This window comes from Ursus maritimus, unplaced genomic scaffold, assembly GCF_017311325.1.
Source record: "Ursus maritimus isolate PB19 unplaced genomic scaffold, ASM1731132v1 scaffold_8, whole genome shotgun sequence".
Classification (NCBI taxonomy): Eukaryota; Metazoa; Chordata; class Mammalia; order Carnivora; family Ursidae; genus Ursus; species Ursus maritimus.
Genome location: NW_024426996.1, coordinates 50,719,092 through 50,741,296, shown reverse-complemented (window position 1 = coordinate 50,741,296; position 22,205 = coordinate 50,719,092). Strand labels below are relative to the sequence as shown.

The 22,205-nt window shown below is 38.8% G+C and overlaps 1 protein-coding gene across 1 annotated transcript in view; it reads right to left on the bottom strand.

The window, feature by feature from the left end:
- Positions 1-2,064: 2,064 nt before the first annotated feature.
- The window catches only part of UGDH (UDP-glucose 6-dehydrogenase), a 29,357-nt gene continuing 9,216 nt past the window's right edge, over positions 2,065-22,205 (bottom strand). Inside the window, exons 3-12 of the mRNA XM_008701416.2 lie at positions 15,626-15,727; positions 14,747-14,947; positions 14,202-14,399; positions 13,409-13,556; positions 10,427-10,521; positions 7,801-7,931; positions 7,433-7,566; positions 6,197-6,288; positions 5,972-6,082; positions 2,065-3,433 (exon numbers count right to left, since the gene is read on the bottom strand). Coding sequence (XP_008699638.1) covers positions 3,323-3,433; positions 5,972-6,082; positions 6,197-6,288; positions 7,433-7,566; positions 7,801-7,931; positions 10,427-10,521; positions 13,409-13,556; positions 14,202-14,399; positions 14,747-14,947; positions 15,626-15,727 — 1,323 coding nt within the window. The 3' untranslated portion in view covers positions 2,065-3,322. The remainder of the gene's footprint in view (positions 3,434-5,971; positions 6,083-6,196; positions 6,289-7,432; positions 7,567-7,800; positions 7,932-10,426; positions 10,522-13,408; positions 13,557-14,201; positions 14,400-14,746; positions 14,948-15,625; positions 15,728-22,205) is intronic.

Genomic DNA, 22,205 nt, shown 5'->3' with positions numbered 1-22,205 from the left:
ATTTATGGCAATTCTCATATTTGATCCATTACTTCTAAATGTGTCTTAGCTCCTCTACAAGTCTGCTCTCATTCACCTGTGCCCGCCATTTTTTAGCCCCTCGCGGCGTCTGCTTGTAGTGGGTACAGACACCTAATTTGAAATAGTTTAAATATTGCTATCCAAAAAATACAGTGAATTTACAGACAGCTAGACCTTAATCCCACTGTCCTGATCGTCTCCCCTTTCAGTCCTCAGCCTTCTGTCGAACCTCAGACCCCTTTCTGGTGGTTGGGAGTCTCCAAGAGGATAAAGGGCAGGGACTCACATCCTTCTCAGCTGCTGCTCCGGCTCTCTTACCTTACCTCCCTTCTGATTCTCTCCTTGGGATGCTAGTCCTTTAGTCTGCCTAAGGCCACAGGTGCTCACTCTTTTCATAATACCTCTAAAATCAGGATGCTTGCAACGTCAAGAAAAGCTCCTATTCAAACTGTCGTGACCTTGAGCAAACTACTTAATCTCTCCAGCCTCCTGCTTTCATCTGAAAATGGGGATAGAACTTATCTCCCAAAGGACTTATGTGAAGAATAGATGAGAAGATGCACCTAAAGGGCTTGGCATAGAGCTTTTGTAAGCTGTGTTACTATACTCTTAGCGATTCCAGAGCCTACACGTGGCTCTGGTTTGGTGGGACCAGCTTGTTACGGTGTCTAATGGCAATGTCTGTCCACACCTGCCAGTCACTGTGCAGTAAGATCTTCGCATGAACATTGATCTCACATGTTTCAACAATTTTGTGTTAGAGGTTAATTACCTCTAGTTTACAGATGAGGGAAATAAGGCTTTCAGGTAACTTAGCCAAGATAACACGTGCTAATAGGTAGTACAGTTAGGATTCAAAGCTTCAGTGGAATGACACATTCTGGAGAACATGTGAGAGAGATTTCACTTTTCTATATAACTTTTGTATCTATTTGAATGTTTTGTTTTGTACCAGGACCCCGTATTATTTTCTTTCTTTCCCTCCCTTCCTCCCTCCCTCCGTTCCTTCCTTCCTTCCTTTTTCATAGAGAGGGAGGAGGAGAGGGGCAGAGGGAAAAAGAGAGAACCCCAACCCAAGCAGGATCCATGCCCAGCGCGGAGCCCGACTAAGGGCTCCATCTCAAAACCCCTAGATCATGAAATGAGCCAAAGCCACCCAGATGCCGCCCCTATATTATTTTCTATTGTAAATCCTAGTTAATAATTTCACCAGTATTCATTGCCCCAATCAAAAACATACCAGCTAATAAAAATAGAAACTTTATGTCATTTAAAACACACACACACAGTCTTTAATTTTCTTAGTAGGGAGAAAAAGGCTAACCACCGTCTTGTAACTTTTCACACAAAGGACTCAAATTGCTGTTAAGTTACTTGCCCAGTTACTGTTTTTTTTTTTTCCTCCCCATTACAAACAGCAAGCATACGTGTTTCTATGAGTTATCTTTTGCTCATTTTCCTTCTTTTCAGTCAACAACAATACTTCATGCATAATTATTTACTATCAATCCTAGGCATCGAAGCATCCTGCAACTTGAAATTAGTGTCTGATCCTATCTGCTTTTGTAAGAAATCTGTGGGTTATAATACCCTTCACGTAATATAAAATTATTAAGCAGAATACAAGATACGACCCTGGAATCATTTTATGTTGAATCGCTCTGGTGCTTTTCTCTTTCTGATGTTTTGTTTTTTTCACTCTAATCTGCAAATGTTTTCTTAAACAGCCAGATAGCAAATATTTCAGGCATTTCAGGCCAAGGGGCAAAATTGGGGACTTACATCAAACATTTAAAACGTAATCATGTAAAAATGTAAAAACCATTCTTAGCTTACAGGTGGCTGGCCAGATTTGGCCCACGAGCTTCCGTTTGCCGATACCTGATCTATTTGCTAAATTCCCACCCTTTCTTACATCATTTGAAAGAATGATGTAATACCCTTTTCTCAAAAGAGTAAGGAGTAATCTTTTTCTGTCTAATGTCAGACTGTCATGACTCATTTGTTACTTGCACTATGACAAAAAATACACCCACGCAATTGTTGATACAGAATATTTTATTTATGCATTTGATATCTGTACAGATGTCTGTCCTCATCTTTATATTTGTCTCTGCATTCTTAGTGAACTGCAAAATTCCTAAAGGATGAGACTTGTATCTGTTTAACTTGATTTGTACATTTTCAGCAGAGCACAAGCATCAAATGGACATCTGACATATTTCAATAATGAGAAAATACAAGAGAAAATCAAATATAAGTCAACAAGAGACATAAGAAAAAAGCACATGGAGACATACAAAAATTCTTATTTAAGAATTACGCTGTTATTTGTAAAATCTACTTCTTTAAGTTCATACATGAGATTATACTGGTTTTCTTATTTAAAGAAAAAGGGGAAACTTCAATGAGTTAAAGAAATAAAAATGCAAAATAAAGGTAACAAATATTTTTGGCTCTTGAACGACAACAAAAAACGATCAGTGAGATAAAACAAGAAGTGAAGAATAAACTAGACCAATACTGATATTCTCTTCATGTTAAAAATAAAATTGCCTTTAGTCTTATTTGGATTGATTGGAAATGAGCACTGATGATCTTCTTGGGCTAAAAAAACAACACAGCTCCTTAAAACAAAAGGGGCAAAGGAACATTACCTAAACCAAACTTATAGGGCCACTGGAAGCGTAGGGAAAATGTTTTAAGCACATCCAGAAAAAAAAAGAAAAGGAGAAGGAAAGCACAGAAGGCCCCATTCTGTCCGCTGCGTCTTCCTTCCACGTGCAGAGGGACAAGAAATGGCTCGGCGAACACCTTACCCAATGAAGCCAGAGGCCTCTAAGTCTCCAGGACACTTTTTGAAAAGGTTAGCAGGTGTAGCCCAGTTTTTAGGACAGCAATTTCATGGTTTAAAATACATATTTAATGACAAGTAATTAAACCAATGATCAGAAAAACCAAAGAGCGCCTTTTCCTTTACAACGTGATATTAAAGTGCTGCCTATGGACACTTTGTAAAGTAAAAAGTGTTTCAGGTTTAATTTTTCTTTTACAAAAATCGACACCATTAAAACCAACATGATTACCACTCATCCAATCACTGAGGTAACAACATTATAAAAATATGTAAAAAATATTCTAGATTCATAATACCAGATATGCTAATTCCCATACAGCCAGTATAAATTTGATTATTAAAAAAATAGCTTTGTTTCCTTAAAAACACTTGGTTCATTTACTATCAGACAGATATCTGCTATTCTGAAGTACCAAAAAAAATTACAAATAAAAATGGCAATGTCTATACTCTGGGTTTCTTGTTCGGTGGATCTTGAAGACTAAACTTAGGAATTTCCCCAGAAGGAGCGTATGGAATTCTCTTTGAAGATACCTTTTTTCCAATTGTTTCAATCTGGGGGGGAAAAAAAGATTTTAGCAAGAAAATCTAGAGTATTTTTTTCCTTTTAAAAGCAAAAGAAGGTCTCAAGTTGTGTGGGTTGCTATGAAAGATCTTTGGTTCCTTCCATATTTTTTATGTTTCTAGAGTCAGTCTACACTCCACTCTTCTAGTCGTGTCTAGAGACTCTTACTCCTACCACTCCCAACACCAGACCCCCTCAAACAGACCAGCTCACATGCCACCATTGTCTCAGCACATGGATGAAAGCAACTCGCAGACCAGATTCCAGGGAAATCACATCCTCTCTCAAACTCTATTCTCAGGTCTGCTTCCCTTAGTCTAATAAATTAGCATGAGCTGTCACAGCATAGATTTCAGGAGTTCAGGCTTGAGTCTGAAAGGCCCCAGCTGGATTCCTGACTGATAATTGCGTCCACCTAAGCTCTCTAGGTTTTTCTTCCTCATTTGTAAATGGTGTTCCTACCACTTACTTTAAAGGTTATGGTATAGATTAAATTAGACAAAGTGCTCAGCACTGTGTTTGGCAGACAAGGCAGCCTTCAATAAATAAACGGTAATCAATTTTTATTTTGCATATTACATTTTAAACATTTCCTCACATATCCAAAATCATTAATCTTCTTTTTAAAGACACTGCTTCTTCAATGATCATAAATTTAGCCCCCTCCATAGCAAAAATAAACAATTTTCATAAATGTCCTTTGAGTTGAAAATTAATATTTAATTCTGACTCAAAGGGCCTCTGCTTTGTATTCATCGATTGTCTTGGTGACTTATAAATGCCCTTTATTTAGTGAGTCCATTCCTAATTTTTTTTCCGTTTTTTTAAATCCCTACTACAAAAAGTTAACTTTTATAAGAACTCAAACTCACATTAAATATATATATATACATATATGTATATATACACATATACATATATATCTTTACATCTCTTCTCCCTTAGATGAGTCATAAGTAGAAGAGAAAATGTGCCTAATGCCTTAGAAGTCATTTTTAAAAAATAACATTGCTTCAGTTTAAGTCATGACTGGGAGAAGTAGTCATGTTGTTACTCACTAAGGAAGGGCAGGACAGAAGAATCCCCAAGGTCCCTGACGGAGTGTTAACAGACAAGGATGTCATCAGATTCTTGTTGCAAGTGAATCTCTCATGAATGAGAAATGAGCACTGAATGCTAAATAAGAAGGATCTTCCACAAGTCAGTGACAGGTAACGAGAGCCAGATCAGACATTCTGAGCAGTAGATAAGGCCCTATCGGTACCTCTCCAAGGCAGCTGGCGCTGAGCAGACGCACATGGCCCGCTCTAAACCCTGCCCCGCTCTGCTCAAGGGCTCTGCTGACTGCAATCTCCCAGCATATTTCTTTATCCTCCTCAACCTCCCCTCAAGCCTCCCACCCCCACATACACTGCTCTGAGGAAATGGAAAGTACCTCCTTCTTACTAACACTCTTGGGATTCCCGGGGAAAATTGAAATAGATGCAACATAAAATGTACTGTTCGGGTTACTGTCAGCTCTCTAAACATTCCATGATTAACTGACAAACTTGGAATTAAAAAGGGCCAGTCCCACTGAAGCTCCCATACTTCTCACTCACACCTCTCAGGTGCTAGGACAGTGCTGAGCACTCAGAAGGTACAGGAGCCTATACAACATGTGACAACTACACTGCATTTTGCAGTTTGGTTTTTTCTTTAAGATTTTATTTATTTGTCAGAGAGAGATACAGAGAGAGAGAGAGAGTACAAGCCGAGGGAGCAGCAGGCAGAGGGAGAAGCTGGCTCCCCACCGAGCAAGGAGCCTGAAGCGAGACTCGAACCCAGGACCCTGAGATCATGACCTCAACCAAAGACAGACACTTAACCAACTGAGCCACCCAGGCATCCCCAACTGGCAGTTTTCAAAACATTCATATAGGAATAAGAGACCTGGCCTCTGAGGGAGTCAGAGTGCTACAGACGGTTTGACAGAGCCGCCTGGGTACCTCTGGGAAGAAGAAAATTAACTTCTTTTTTTTTAAAGATTTTATTTATTTATTTGACAGAGAAAGAGAGCACAAGCAGGATAAGTGGCAGGCAGATGGAGAGGGAGAAGCAGGCTCCCCACAGAGCAGGGAGAGCCTGATGTGGGTCATGATCCCAGGACCCTGGGAATATGACCTGAACCGAAGACAGTCGCCCAACCAACTGAGCCACCCAGGTGCCCCCAAAAAATTTACTTTTAAGTTTGTACATTTTCGTACTTGATCTTTATATGTGGCAAGGCAAGGTACATTCTATCCCTGTATAATAGACACCCGCTGACTCCTAGATACTACATAAGACCAATATTAAATGACCTTTAGATCACAAATGAGGAGGGAATAAAGTAATTACACAAACTGTACAGAAAATTCCCAGACAACATGTTGCCCCCAAGTTATGTTATTGCTAAAGAAGGGTATATTAAAAATTCTAAAACTCAAACCCACTAAAAAGCAAATGACCGAACAAACAAAACAAAACCAGTCTGGGATCATAATTACCTGGAAGCCAATGGTTTGTAGTTCATTGTGCAGCCCATCCAGGACACGTCGCCCATCAAAGATAAAGGCTGGCTTCAGCATTTTTTTATGAATGCGTTCGTAATCCAGTTCCTATAAAGACGGAACCAAAAAAACAATTAGAACATATACATGAACACATACTCAACCCCAAATGATATCAGAATACTTCTAAAATTTTCTTTAATATGACTTTTGTCACCTCACCTTAAACATGTCCCACTCTGTGCAAATAACCACAGCATGGGCGCCATCACAGGCTTCGTATGGGTCCTTGGAAATGGTCACGAGCCGGGACACTATAACAACAACAGCCACAAGAAATTGGCAATAAGAAAGGAGTTATTTGAAATTATGCTCTTTAATACTAGGATTGCAGGCAGAGTTGAGGGTCTGACAGAAATGGAATGGTCTGGTTGAAGTAAGAAAGAGAGTCATGGTGGGTGCCTGGAGCACCTGAGCCCTGCCCTAGCAGCATCTCCTTGGAACCTCTGGGCTTTTTAGAATACGTTGGAAAAACCATTAGACTAACCCACGGCCAATCAGTTCAACTCAAAGTTGATGGAACAATGTCTAAGAGTTTAATTTTAGAGAAATGAGGCTGAAAAGAGGGCCTACCAATGATAAAAATGGAACAACCATGGAAGCAGCACAAATATCTATCAATAGATGAATGGATAAAGATGTTTTATATATTTATATATATATAAATATTCCATTGTATATGTATATACACAATGGACTATTACTCAGCCATAAAAAAGAATGAAACTTTGCCATTTGCAATGACATGGATGCAGTTAGAGAGTATAATGCTAAGTGAAATAAGTCAGTCAGAGAAACAAATACCATATGATTTCACTCGTGGAATTTAAGAAACAAAACAAACAAACAAAGGAAAATAAAAAAGAGAGAGAGAGAGAAACAAACTTTTTTAAAAAAGATTTATTTATTTATTTATTTATTTGAGAGAGAGAGAGAACAAGCAGTGGGGAGGGGCAGAGGGAGAAGCAGACTCCCCGACGAGCAGGGAGCCCAACTCGGGGCTTGATCCCAGGACCTGAGCCAAAGACAGATGCTTTACCGACTGAGCCACCCAGGTGCCCCCAAGAAACAGACTTAACTATAGAGAACAAACTGATGGTTACCAGAGGGGAGGGGGTGGGGGATGGGTGAAACAGGTAATGGGGATTAAAGAGTACACGTATCATGAGGAGCACTGAGTAACGTATAGAACTGTTGTATCACGATACTGTAAACCAGAAACTAATATAATAAACTAATATAATACTGTATGTTAACTATACTGGTATTAAAACTTTTTTTAAATGCAGCATTTCATTAAAACACACACACACAAAGACAGAACAACCAAAGGTTTCTAGAGAACAAACAGGTTTTAGGGCCTGTACTCAAAGTGATTCATGAGGCTCAAAGCCTTACCTTGGTCATCCTGGGAAACTCCTGGGTGAGAAAGATCCACAACTATTTGTTCCCTTGGTACTTTTGGATCATATATATGGAGATGTGCACCTTCATCCATCAAATATTTGCTGATATATATACTAGAAGATTCTCTGAAGGAAAAAAAAATCAGTATTGCTAAGCTTTGAAATAGCATATATTCTAATACCTAGGAGTTTATAGAGGTAAGATTCTATTTCTTGTGAGGATACAGATGTTCACTTTATTTTTATTCTTTATTCTATTATATGTATATATTTCACATACACACAACCACCATTAAAAATCAAAATGAGATGAGGAGTCAGTACTTGTAAAGGGGTTGAAATATTTTAAAGCACCGATACCTTGTATCACCGGTGTCCTTTTTGAATGCAAATCCCAAAATAGCTATCTTCTTATCCGTTACAGTATTAAACAAACTGTCTATAATCCGCGAAGCAAACCTCCTTCTCTGGTAGTCATTCATATCGATAACCTGAAATCACACATACAATTATGCAATGTTGCAGGTACAGTTGTGCAGTTAAAAGAGGTGCGGCCTGTGCCATATACTGCTCACAGTTCATAATACAATTGTATGAACACCAGCCTCATAAAGACGCAGGAGGCAAAGACTAACCAACCTCTTTAGTATCTATTGATTAAAAAAAAAAAGAATTAGCACCCCACGACTTAAAGCCATCATGAAAATTTTCATTTGGCTTAACTTTCCATGCACCAATCTGGGATGCAATGGATGTGAAGATGGGGAGCACAGCTAAGTTTCAACCCCATGAGAAATCTAGCTATAAAAACGGCCTAAAAAGGTAAATAGGAAACAAGTGTTCTCCTTAGGCAACTTCTCCAAACCCTGTGGAAGTCAAGCTGTAAGCAATCAAATCCCAAATCACCCCCTCATATGCTTCCCTCTCACCCCTCACCAGTGAGTAGAAAGTGGACAGAAAACAGAACAATGCACAGAGTTTTAGCTGCCTCTGGGTGAACCATTATACCACTTACCCTTGGCAAACTGGTTGTTTTTTGAGAGAGAGAACGTGTGCAGGGAGGGGGAAAGAGAGAGAGAGAGAGAGAGAATCTTAAGCAGGCTCAATGCCATCTTAGGACCTTGAGATCATGGCCTGAGCTGAAATCAAGAGTTGGAAGCTTAACCAACTGAGCCACCCAGGTGCCCCTCCCTTGGCAAAGTTTTTAAATAGATATTATAAAAGAGGATTACCTAATCCTTTACTCTCCTAAGAGTTTAGAAACAAGACTTTCTACTGGTGACCAGATGAATATAAGGAAAGAGACTGGTTTTTACTTTTTTTTTTTTTTTTAAGTCTCTGATTCCTAGGGGCTGTCTCAGAATCTGAGAGTTTGGGAAATGAGCCCAAAATGTTGGAAAATCAAACCTTTATCTGCATTTTTGCCATGATGGACAGGAAGGTAAAGTCATCTTGCTGGATTGAGTGAAACAAACTTTTACATTGTACATTTTTCTTTAAAATGTGGGCTTTCTTATATCCTCACCCACTGCTGAAATCTAAAAAACTATAAACTTGAAGAAAAATTTTTGGCTGAGACCTTGGACAAATTATTTAACATCTCTAAGACTCAGTTTCTTCACCTATAAATGGGGGATAAAATTATTGATGAGAACTAAACGAAATACTACACGCAGAGTACCTAGAACAGAGCCTGGTGCAGAGAAAGCACTCAATTAATGTTAACTCTAGTTTCAATTTGGGAAGGGTCTCTGATTTTAGCTCTGTGAATCTCAAAAGGACGAAACAGATATCAACACACCCAAGCCACTTGAAAGCATTACAATACAGGTTCTTCTTTATTTTTATTTTCTTTTTTTTAATTTACTTTTTATTTTTTGAAGATTTTATTTTATTTATTTGACAGAGACAGCCAGCGAGAGAGGGAACACAAGCAGGGGGAATGGGAGAGGAAGAAGCAGGCTCCCAGTGGAGGAGCCCGATGCGGGGCTCGATCCCAGAACACCGGAATCATGCCCTGAGCCAAAGGCAGACGCTTAAGGACTACGTCACCCAGGCGCCCCTTGTTTTGATTTTCTGCTGTTCAAGATAGAAAAGAGTTACAATTTTTTCTTTTTTTAAAATATTTATTTATTTATTTATTTATTTATTTATTTTAAAAGATTTTATTTATTTGAGAGAAAGAGTAAGCAAAAGAGAGAGAATGAGCAGGGGGACAGGGAGAAGCAGGCTCTCTGCTGAACAGGGAACCAGATGCGGGGATCAATCCCAGGATCCTGGGACCATGACCTGAGCTGAAGGCAGATGTCCAACAGACTGAGCCACCAGGCACCCCAGAAAAGAGTTATAATTTTTTAAAATATTTATTCATTTATTTTAAGAGAGAGTGAGCGAGAGTGCAGGGGTGGGGAGGGACAGAGGAAGAGGGAGAGAGAATCTCAAGCAGAATCCATGCTGAGTGTGGAGCCTGAGGTGGGGCTCAGTCCCAAACCAAGAGTTGGATACTTAACCAACTGAACCACCCAAGTGCCCGAAAAGAGTTATAATTAATAATAACAGTTCTCGGGGTGTCTGGGTAGCGCAGTCAGTTAAGCATCTGACTCTTGATTTCAGCTCAGGTCATGATCTCAGAGTCACGAGATCAAGCCCCGTGTGGGGCTCCGGGCTGAGTGTGGAGTTTGCTTAAGATTTTCTCTCCCTCCGCCCCTCCCCCCCCTCAAAGAATAATAGCTCTTGCTTTACTCTGGGAGCAAATGTTATAAAACTGGAAGAAACATGGTTTACCAGAAATTTCCATCAGAGTTCATGAACAAAAAAGACAAATTAAAAACACAGAAGCCTAATAAATCAATCTAAAATATTGAATATAATAACAGTTGAGTTCCTGGAATAAACAAATAAATCCTACCAAAAACATTTTACAGACAAAGGGTGACATGTTTTAATTAGAAGTTAATCAAAAGTTGCTGACTATAAAGATTTATACCTGCTGCCAATAACGAGCGACTTCAGGCAAATTCAGAGCCTCACAGAGATAAACCAAGTTCAGAACATCTTTCTGAAAGCAGCTTCCACCAAAACCTGAAGAAAAAAGTGACAATATTTTCATTTAAGAACCACGACTGAATCATGGGACAAATCTGTCATACTAAATTTGAGGTCCTATGGTAGAATTTTTTTCTAAGTAAACTCCATACTACACGTGGGGCTTGAACTCACAACCCGGAAATCAAGAGTCACATACTCTACTGAGCGTGCCAGCCAGATGGCCCTGTGCTAGGCGTTTTTTGTTTTGTTTTGTTTTTAAGAGAGAGGAGAAGGGTGGGAGAGTCAGAGGGAGAGGGAGAGAGAGAATCTTAAGCAGGCTCCATGCCCAGTGCGGATCTCACAACCCTGAGATCACAACCTGAGCAGACCAAGGGTCACAACCAACTGAGCCACACAGGCGCACCCCTAGGATTTTTAACAATAAAATTCAGATGTTGGAAATTTAGTGTGTTTACAGATGGTGTGAAATCTTGAGGTAAATAATAAACTCCATAAATAATTTCCAGATAATCTTCTAGTTAATGTTTTATTATGGCTACATTTTCTATTTTATTTCTCATTCATCTAGTATCACTGCCCCACATCTCTTTCTTTAGCACAGGGCTAGTAAACTTTTATGGGACAAATTGTAAATATTTTAGCCCTCGTGGGCCACATGGTCTCTGGCACAACTATTTAACTCTGCCTTTGTAGCTCAAAAGCAGTCAGACAATATGTAATAAAATAGCCATGGCTAAGTGTAGTCTTTAATTCCTATCACCTATTTCACTCATCCCCCACCCAACTCCCCTCTGGGAACCCTCAGAATGTTCTCTATAGTTAAAAGTCTGTTTCTTGGTTTATCAATTTTCTCCTCCGTTTGTTTCTTAAATTCCACATATGAACGAAATCATATGGTATTTGTCTTTCTCTGACTGACTGCACTTAGCGTTATACTCTCTAGATCCATTCTTGTTGCAAATAGCAACATTTCTTTCTTTTTTATGGCCAAGTAATATCCCACTGTGTACATACACCACATCGTCCTTATCCATTCATCTGTCAGTGGACACTCGCGCTGCCTCCATATCTTGGCTCTTGTAAATGACGCTCAAAAAATAAACACAGGTGTGCGCATATCTTCTCAAATTAGAGTTTTTGTCTTCTTTGGGTAAATACCCAGTAGTGGAACTACTGGATCATATTGTAATTCTATGTTGAATTTTTTTTTTAAAGATTTATTTATTTATTTATTAGACAGAGACAGCCAGCGAGAGAGGGAACACAAGCAGGGGGAGTGGGAGAGGAAGAAGCAGGCTCCTAGTGGAAGAGCCCGATGTGGGGCTCGATCCCGGAACACCAGGATCACGCCCTGAGCCGAAGGCAGACGCTTAACAACTGCGCCACCCAGGCGCCTCTCTGTGTTGAATTTTTGAGGAACCTCCATACTGTTTTCCACAGTGCACCAGTTTGCATTCCCACCAACACTGCATGAGTTTTCCCTTTTCTCCACATCCTTATGAACACTTGTTGTTTTTTATGTTTTTGATTTTAGCCATTCTGACAGGTGTGGGGTGATATCTTATTGCGGTTTTGATTTGCATTTCCCTGATGATGAGTGATGTTGAGTCTTTTCATGTGTCTGTTGGCCACGTGCATGTCTTCTTTGGAGAAATATTTGTTCATGTCTTCTACCCCCAACCTTTTTTAAAGCTCCACACCCAAAATGGGGCTTGAACTCATGACCCAGAGATCAGAATTTCATGCTCTACAGACTGAGCCAGGCGGGTGCCCCGTATCCCTTTTTTATTGGGTTATTTAGTTTTTTGAGTGTTGAGTTATATAAGTTCTTTATATATTTTGGATACTGTTTATCAGATATGTCACTTGCAAATACCTTCTCCCATTCAGTAGGTTGTATTTTAGTTTTGTTGATACACAATCATTTTGTGTTGCCTTTTTTTTTTAAAAGTAATCTCTACCCCTAATGTGAGGCTCAAACTCATGACCCCAAGACCAAGAGTTGCATGCTCTACCAGCTGAGCCAGCCAGGAATCCCTGTTCTTATTTTTGTGTGTTTAAAGGCACTTTTATTTAATCTATATTGTTGATTCATTGACATAAAACTCACAGACAACAGCACTATTACTCGGGCCTGAATAAAGCCTATCTAACCACACGTACTTTGTCTGAGAGGCACACATCCCAGCCTCCTGGCACTTCACAACACCAGGTAGCACTAGCACTTCACACACAATATGCCTGGGGGCCATTTAAAAAAGTGAAATCACCAACGAAAAGTACAAAAATGTAAAAAATGTGACACTAAATAGACCACAAAGAGCCCTTGTTCAAAGAATGGGAGCTGAAACAAGAAAACAAGAGCACTGCCTGATGCAGCTTCAGTGGAGAATGTTGGTGTTGCGTGACTCAAATTTTTTGCTGCTCTGTGTGTGTCTGCAAATGACCGTGAAAGCACTCTAAACACTGATTTGGGGATTACAAATAAATTTTAGCAAGGAGGATAATTCATAGGTATAGAACTGGCAAGTAATGAGGACCAACTGTATTTCACCAAGGCCACATTTCCAAAAAGTATGTTAGTAGGCAAAGCGAGTGATAGGGAATCTTCTTCCTGTTTGCTTCAGGAAGGTATTGAGTTATTTCCTACGTGGTTTCCTGAACTTATTCTTCCTAAATGTTCTAACTAAATATTAATCAATCCTCCTAACACAGTGAACTATGTTTATCTTACTAATCCAGTAATTATTAAAACAATGTAAGTTTAACTATTGCTTCACTTGGAAAGTTCTTGACAGGTTGAAGGTTACATGTATCATGGAATCATTACTGTAAGGGCATTAAGTTATACAAAGACTTTCTTAAAGTTAGAGACTTAGCTAAAGGAACCTACTTTATGTACAGAAAAATTTCAATTTACCAACACTGGCTTTCAGAAACTTATTTCCAATTCTCTGGTCCATTCCAATGGCTGTTGCCACTTCTTCTACATCGGCCCCTGTTGCCTCACAGAGGGCGCTTATGGAGTTAATGCTGCTGATCCTCTGGGCCAGAAAAGCATTTGCTGCCTTTGGGGGGGGAAGGAAGGAAAAGTATGATGAGTTAAAATAGCGATTTTCTATGTCTGGATTATATTTCATTGCGTTGATACAAATTACTGAGGGAGATATAAGTTACTGTTGGGCTCAATTTGAGGAGGCTACGGATGTGTTGGTAAAGGAAAATGCTTTAAATTAGAGAAGAAAGATGATTAAGAATGGGATTAAAAATAGAAAGAGTGATTTTAAAAACTATTTTCTTTTTAAAGATTTATTTACTTGAGAGAGAGAGGAAGCAAGCAAGCACAGTGGTGGGGGAGGGAGAGAGTCTTAAGCAGACTCCCCACTGAGTGCAGAGACTGACGCAGGGCTGGATCCCACGACCCTGAGACCATGACCTGAGCTGAAATCAAGAGTCCGACGCTCAACCAACTGAGCCACTCAGGCACCCCATTAAAAACTACTGTTTTAATGCACCCTCCATTTTATGTTACATTTTATTAAAAATTGAGAATTTTCCATATTTGATTTCCCTCGTGAAAATTACTTCATAATGGACAAGAATATGATGTTCTAAATACTAATATTAAGAAAGTACCTGTGTGGCTTATCAGGCTTAAGAGAAAAAAGTTCTTAGTTTTAAATTTAATGGAGGGTTGAATGCTATGTACCAACCAGTTTGGAAAGTTCTGAAGACCAAGTATTAGTGGTGAGGATCTTCTCTCTGGGAACCCAATGCTCGTACACAGCACACAGGGCCTGCACAGCTCTCTGGCCCTCTGGGGTTTCATCCCCTCCAATCAGGACTCTGTCTGGATTCTTTAGGTCCTTGATGGCCGTTCCTTCCGCCAAGAACTCAGGGTTGGACAGCACCTAGAATTCCAATGCAAACCAAAGTTTTATTTTATTTATTTATTTTAAAAAATATTTTATTTATTCATTTGACAGAGATAGAGACAGCCAGCAAGAGCGGGAACACAAGCAGGGGGAGTGGGAGAGGAAGAAACAGGCTTCCATCGGAGGAGCCCAACGTGGGGCTCGATCCCAGAACGCCAGGATCACGCCCTGAGCCTAAGGCAGACGCTTAACGACTGAGCCACCCAGGCGCCCCAAGAATTCCAACGCAAACCAAAGTTTTAAACTTAGAATTAACCATGGGCAAACTATAAGGCATCAATATTTATATAAGAATCAGGTTCCAACACTTCCTTTGTTTATACCTGTAAATTCAAGTTGGGTTTTGTGTTTGCATCAAATATTCGGCGAATACTTTCTGCTGCCCGCACTGGAACTGTGCTTTTCTCAGTCACAATTTTGTACCCGTGTGAGTTTTGCACAATGCGTCTGGCACAAGCCTCGATATACTTCAGATCTGCTGCGCGGCCTTTCCCCATTCCGTAAGTTTTTGTTGGCGTGTTCACCTGATGAAAGCATATGGGGCTATGAACAAATAGTACTGAGAGACTCAGTGATTTCAGGATGAACCCGGAACCGTCAAGTAACTAGTTAAGCAGGAAGTTAACTATCATCATTAGCTTTAATTTAACCCCCTATTAGTTTCATGGAAATAATACATTTTATAAATAAAATCCTCAGACAGAACAGCCAGAAGCATCTGGGGAACTCATTCAACCAATTTTTGTTGAGAAGCTACTGTATAGCGACAGATACCAGGGCAGGCAGGTTCCAAACTAAGCCCTGGAGATACAAAGATGAACGCACTGTTCTTGTCCTAGAGGAGTTCACAGTCTGAAATAAAATGTAAGTTTTCTTTCCTCCTTTTTTATAGACCTGAATCAATAGCTTTTCAAAAATATTTGCAATATCATTCACAAATGCTTTCTCAGCTCATTAAAGCTAGACATCATCTAGCATCTTTAGGACTCATAATAGTATGCAGACGGCTATCAAATAGAAAGAAAAATAAATTCTAAGTTCAGAGTCTAGGCATTACTTTTGTAATAGTAACAACCAAAATTCAACTGGACAGCTCTATACTAATTAATGATGTGGCTTGATACCAACAGATTACTATCCAAATACAATGAAACTTTTATATAGAAAAGAATCCATTAAAACTCACACAGCAAAATACTTACAGAAATAAATACAAGATCGGCTTCTTTAATGGCATCATCAATATTGGTAGAAAAAAACAGATTTTTTCCTCGACAGGATTCTACCACTTCTTTTAGTCCTGGCTAAATAGAAAAAAGAAAAAGAGTTCTATATGCAGTTTACCAGTCATATGAGATAACCTAATAGTATAGAATTACTCTTGTTAAAGGAGAAAGTTACATTACAATTTAAAGGTCTAGACTTGCTCTCAAATAACATCTTTGTAGAAAAATCTAAGATCATACACCAAAGGCCAAAAGTGTACATTATGTAACAATACTAAATAGAGCAAGACTGACTTTGCCACAATAATAGCACCAGCTTGTTTTAATGTGTCATTGTTTACCACGTGCCTGATTGTTTCCTAAGAGTTAACAATTAACTGAGTATCAATACAATTATCAGAAAATTCAAGGTCTTCTGTGATTTCAAGCAAACATTTGATTTTGCATCATCATCATGAATGCAGGTTTTTACCCCCAAGAATTCAAGTCATACAACTGGTTGTCAATCAGTCAACATTTCCCCTATGCAGACATAAATACATATTTTTTCTAAGTCCTAATGTAAGAAACAGTTTTACTGAAAATTTTTTTTACTTTTCCCATACAGTAACAGGAAATAGAGCTATGTTAAGAATACTGAGCTGTACAAAACCACCTAATAAGTATTCTTGCCAAAAAAGGAGGGAGGGAGGGAGGGAGGGAGGGAGGGAAGGAGGAAGGAAGGAAGGAAGGGGAAAAAAAAAATCAGATCTAAATCTTCTTAGATCAGTCCAATCAGCAAAACCCAGACTGAGAATTTCTATACGATAAACAACCTGGTTTCTTCAACAAATAAACTGAAGAGAAAAACAGAGAGAAAGAGAGATTAAAATACTATGGCCTTAAAAGACACAAGTGATACAAATCTATTGCAGTTTATGGATCTTATTTGGATTCTGATTCAAATAAACTACAGGAAGAAGGACACATAAAAGAATTCTTGATATCAAGAAACTATTCTTAAAATTTGTAGTAGTAACAACGGTGACATGCTTACTTTTTTTTTTTTTCAGGTTCTATTTATTTAGACAGAGAGAGAGTGCGCAGGAGAGCAAGCAAGCAGGGGGAGGGCCACAGGGAGAGGGAGAGAAATAATCTCCAGCAGACTCCATGCAGAGCGCACAGCTGGACACAGGGCTCGATCCCACAACCCTGAGATCATGACCTGAGTGGAAATCAGGAGTTAGCTGCTTAACCAACTGAGCCACCCAGGTGCCCCAGGTGACATGCTTACATTTTAAAAATAATTACTATTTTTTAAAAGATTTTATTTATTTATTTGAAAGAAAGAGAGAGAGAGAGCGCGTACAAGGTGGGGGGGGACGGGCAGAGGGAGAAGGAGAAACAGACTCCCTGCCGAGCAGGGTGCCCAACGGTCATAGAAACCATTTCTTTGGTTCTAGAAAATGAGAGTAAAATGTTATAGAGTTGGGATTTTGCAGACAAGGCTGAATTTAGTCTTATATATAATTCCCTAATATTTAAATTAAAATAATCTAAAATCAGAGCAATGCAGAATTTATATTAACTAAGCCTTAATAATACCTCAAAACAAACAACTATATTATTCTGTTAAAATCAATAGGATATTTGTAGATCTCCAGAACTGATGCATAAGTAGTTAATAATATAGGTTCTACCTATTATTAAATTCATTATGTAATTATCACAATTAGTACTAAGAATTTATAGGGTACTTTTTATGGAAGAACTCAAATCCTTTCACAGGGTGAAATTATCTTTCATTTTATTCAGAAAAAGTAAAGCAAATTATCCATTTTGCTTTTTAAAAAGTAGCTATTAAATTGTTACAAAGTTAACAAAAAAAAAGCAGTGACTATTCAAAAAATATGGTAATACAAAATAAAATGTTTTCGTTGTTAAATGTTAACACTTTCTACTATACTATTTCCTGAGTAAACACTTAAGTATCTCGTCACCATATTTTGTCTGATGGTCATTACTAGTTCCTTTTCTGGCCGTAAAAACAACTATTTTTTTATTCATATACTTGTGGCCCATAAAATATAAACATATTGAATTAGAAAGAGCCACAATAAACACAAGCTCATGGACCCTAAGTATATTTAGCTGGGTTTCTACTATGACCCGATAATCATTTAACTTTGTCCTCTCTATTCTGAGATTATTGCTCTGAACCTCCACTGTTTCCAAGTCCTTGACCCAACTTTACCCCTCCTATCTTCTTCAAAATATTTTACCTCCTCCTATCAGACAATTCAAACTGCCAATATGTCAGTCACCTTTCTTCCATGTCCTCCGCAACAAAACTGTCTATACCTTTACCCATTCTTGTTTACTGTCCTCCAGTCTCCAAGGAAGAGGCTTTCAAGGCCAATCCCTCCACTTGTGCTTTTGCTATGTTTCTGGACTTTATTCCATCAATTAGCCCTTCCTTTTTATGCTTTGACCTTTCCTTCTCTATATAATTGGTGACCTTAGTTTTGAACATGCTCGATCCTTCATCAATCACAGAAAAAATAAATAAATACATAAAATCACTGCCTTTACCCTGTAACCCTCTCTGGTGCCGCATCTTTTTCTACATCCTCTCACTTCCTTGGTCTCGATCATCTGTAATTTTTCTCACAACAGTTACAATGGTCCCCATAATACCAAATTTAATGAACGTGTCTCAGTCCTGATTTCTTCTGTATCTGGCATAATGGATAGCTCACTCATTCATTCAGCAAATATTTACTGAGTACTTACGTGCTGGTAACTGAGTTACTCATAAGCAAGACATATACAGTTGACCTTTGAACAACACAGATTTGAACTGCATGGGTCTGTTTATACACGAATTTTTTTCCAATAAATACAGTATAGTATTGGTAAATGTATTTTCTCTTATGATTTTCTTAAAAATACTTTCTTTTTTCTGGCTTACTTTATTGTAAGAATACAGTATATAACATAGGGTGAGCAGCCCTCACCCCTACATTGTTCAAGGGTCAACTGTACATCTTTATGGGGCTTGTACTACTAAATCTCTTCTGGTTTTGGTTCACCTTCAATGAACTACTCTTCATTGCTTCTCTATGGCATTTCCTCCTCCACCTATCATCAAACATTTGTTTTTCTGGGTTCTGTCCTTGACTCACGCTCTGTTCTCTCGGGAGACTATTCTTGGGAGAGCTCAATTACTCTGATTTCAACTACTACCTGTATAATCCTAACTTTACATCTCCAGCCCTGAATCATTTGCTTACACTTTTGGCAGTACCAACTGCCTCCTGAACGTCTCTGTTTGGATGTCCCAAAGCCTTTATAACTAAATAGGACCAAACAATTTGAAATTTCATCTCCCACTACCCTCCACAACATCCTGCATTCTTTTTCTTTTTAAGATTTTATTTATTTATGTGACAGAGAGACAGCCAGCGAGAGAGGGTACACAGCAGGGGAGTGGGAGAGGAAGAAGCAGGCTCCCAGCAGAGAAGCCCAATGTGGGGCTCGATCCCAGAACTCCGGGATCACGCCCTGAGCCGAAGGCAGACGCTTAACGACTGTGCTACCCAGGTGCCCCAACATCCTGCATTCTTGATCTCAATTCATGGCACAATCACGCACCCATCATACAAACTGGAAACCTAGATATCATTCTAGATTCCTTCCTCTCCATTCTTCTTATATAATCAGCAATCAAGTCCTATTATTTTTCCTTCTAAATATTCTTCCAGGGGCACCTGGGTGGCTCAGCTGCTTAAGCATCTGCCTTCAGCTCAGGTCATGATCCTAGGATCCTGGGATCGAGCCCCACATGGGGCCCCTTGCTCAGTGGGGAGCCTGCTCTCCTCCTCCCTCTGCCTGACACTCCCCCTGCTTGTGTTCTCTCGCTTGCTCTGTCAAATAAATAAATAAAATATTTTTTAAAATAAAATAAACACAACCTTATAGAAATCATCCTTATTTTCTCATTTATAAATTCCTTAAGCAGGCATTTCTTAACAACTGATGTGTGAGAAAGACACAGGAAAATTATAAATCTAAAGTCATTTACTTGCTAAGAGGAAAATCATTCTACTTGCTAAGATGATTCCTTCTAGAATTTTTTTTTTAAAAGATTTTATTTATTTATTCGACAGAGACAGCCAGCGAGAGAGGGAATACAAGCAGGGGGAGTGGGAGAGGAAGAAGCAGGCTCATAGTGGAGGAGCCTGATGTGGGGCTCGATCCCAGAACGCCAGGATCACGCCCTGAGCCGAAGGCAGACGCTTAACCGCTGTGCCACCCAGGCGCCCCTAGAATTTTAAAATACTAGTGCCATGTTTTTAACCTCCAAAGCCAGTGGGTTCTGGAAAAAGATTTCATTTATATTCTTTATAAAGAGATTTAAAGAAGAAAACATTTATTTATGAAATAAAAGTATGAAAAATAATACTTCTGTTTCTTTGTTTATAAAAGATAGGTTATTAAGAATAAACAAGTATGAGCTGGAAAAGAAATTATTTTAGATCTTAGCTCTGGACTCAATGTCAATGTAGAACATACTATTTTAAATTTAAAGCACTGAAGTCTTAGGAGGAAGAGTTTCAGATTTCAATTAATGTAAATAGTAATATCAACAGTAAGAATCTGGCCAGGGAACATGGCTAGCCAACTGATTTTTTTTTGTTTTCTCCAAGAAGAATGTCTAATTCCAATACATTTTAGCTCGTATCTTTTTAAGATTTATTTATTTTATTTTATTTTATTTTATTTTATTTTATTTTAAGATTTATGTATTTATTTTAGGGCGAGAGAGCACAAGTGCATATGTGAGTGGGGAGAGGGGCAGAGGGAGAGAATCTTCAAGCAGACTCCCTCTCTCTGGGCTCAGTCTCACGACCCATGAGATCATGACCTGAGCCAAAACCAAGAGTCAGACACTCAACTGACTGACTCACTCAGGTGCCCCTAGTTTTCATTTTCTCCAATTCAGGATATCTTTGTTGTTTGTTTTCAAGTTAATTTTTACTGAAATAAAACAAAAGTACATAAAACTGCAAATACATTAGTATAGAAAAGTGTGTAGCTCAATTTTCAAAAGTGAACACACTTGTGTAACCACTATCATGAGAATTAGAACATTAACTAAATCAGAACCTGCAGTTTGCCCTCTCCGAGTCACTAGTACAGCTCAAATTAACACCACGCTGATTTCAATCATCAGAGATCAATTTGCTTATATTTGAACTTTATACAAATAGAATTGTACAAAATGCACTACTTTGTGTCTGACAGCACATTACTTTGGGGAGAACTTAACCATATTCTTGCACATAGGAGTAGTTTTGTCAATTTTCGATGCAGTATAATATTTTATTGCAGGATTAGGCATATCATTTATGTATCCACTCCAATGCCGATTAACATTTAGGTTGTTTCCCATTTACGTCTCCTATGAATAGCACTGTTAATACCTGTCTTTTGGTGCACATATGTATGCATTTCTGTTGGATATACACCTACAAGTGAATTGCTGGATCAGACTACACAGATTTCCAGCTTCGGTAAATACTGCCAAGCACTCCTGAAAGTGGCTACACCAGACTACGTTCTGACAGCACTGTGTAAAATTCCAATGGCTCTAAATCCTTGTCAACACTTAGTATTGTCAGTAGTAATAATTTTAGCCATTCTGATGAGTGCCCTTTGTTTCTGAAGACTGAAGTACACTGCTGGCAGAATTAATTACTTATTGGATATAAATATGGCTTACAGGGTTTCAGATGACTTGCAGCCCTTTTATAAAACTCTTACTAAGTTATCTTTCCAAAATGTTTTTTTTTTTAATTCTCCAAAACCAAATCTAGTAGTAATGTTATAGCAGGAAAAGAAATGCTATAGCACTAAAGTAATTTAAAGGACTATTATGGGGTTTGGGGGCGCCTAGGTGGCTCAGTCAGTGAAGTGGTGGACTCTTGGTTTGGGCCAGGTCATGGGATCAGGCCTGGGTTGGACTCCACACTCAGTGCAGAGGCCGCTTGTCCCTCTCCCTCCCTCACTTCCCCTCCCACAGCTCTGTCTCTGTCTCTCCCTCTCTCTCAGATAAATAAATAAATAAATAATCTTTAAAGAACTGTTATGGATGGTTCATCTGGTAGAGAAAGAAAGGGTAAAGCACAAACAGAAGCTTACACACACACAGAGATTTTTGTTTTTACTCCACTTCTGATTTAGATATGAGTAAATCTATGATATTGGGTAGCTACTACTCTGTGGGTGCTTTTTCATGGATTTCTATATTTTATATGCCTATAAAACTGGGTTGAGACTTCCCTTCCAAAGGACTAACACATTTAAAGACTATGATTAAGCAATTGACTCTTGATTTCAGGTCATAATCTCAGTGTAGTGAGATGGAGCCCCAAGTCAGGCTCCTTGCTCAGTGGGGAGTCTGCTTGAGTTTCTCTCCCTCTGTCCCTCCCCTTGCTCATACTCTCTAAAATAAATAAATAAATCTGAAGGAAGGAAGGAAGGAAGGAAGGAAGGAAGGAAGGAAGGAAGGAAG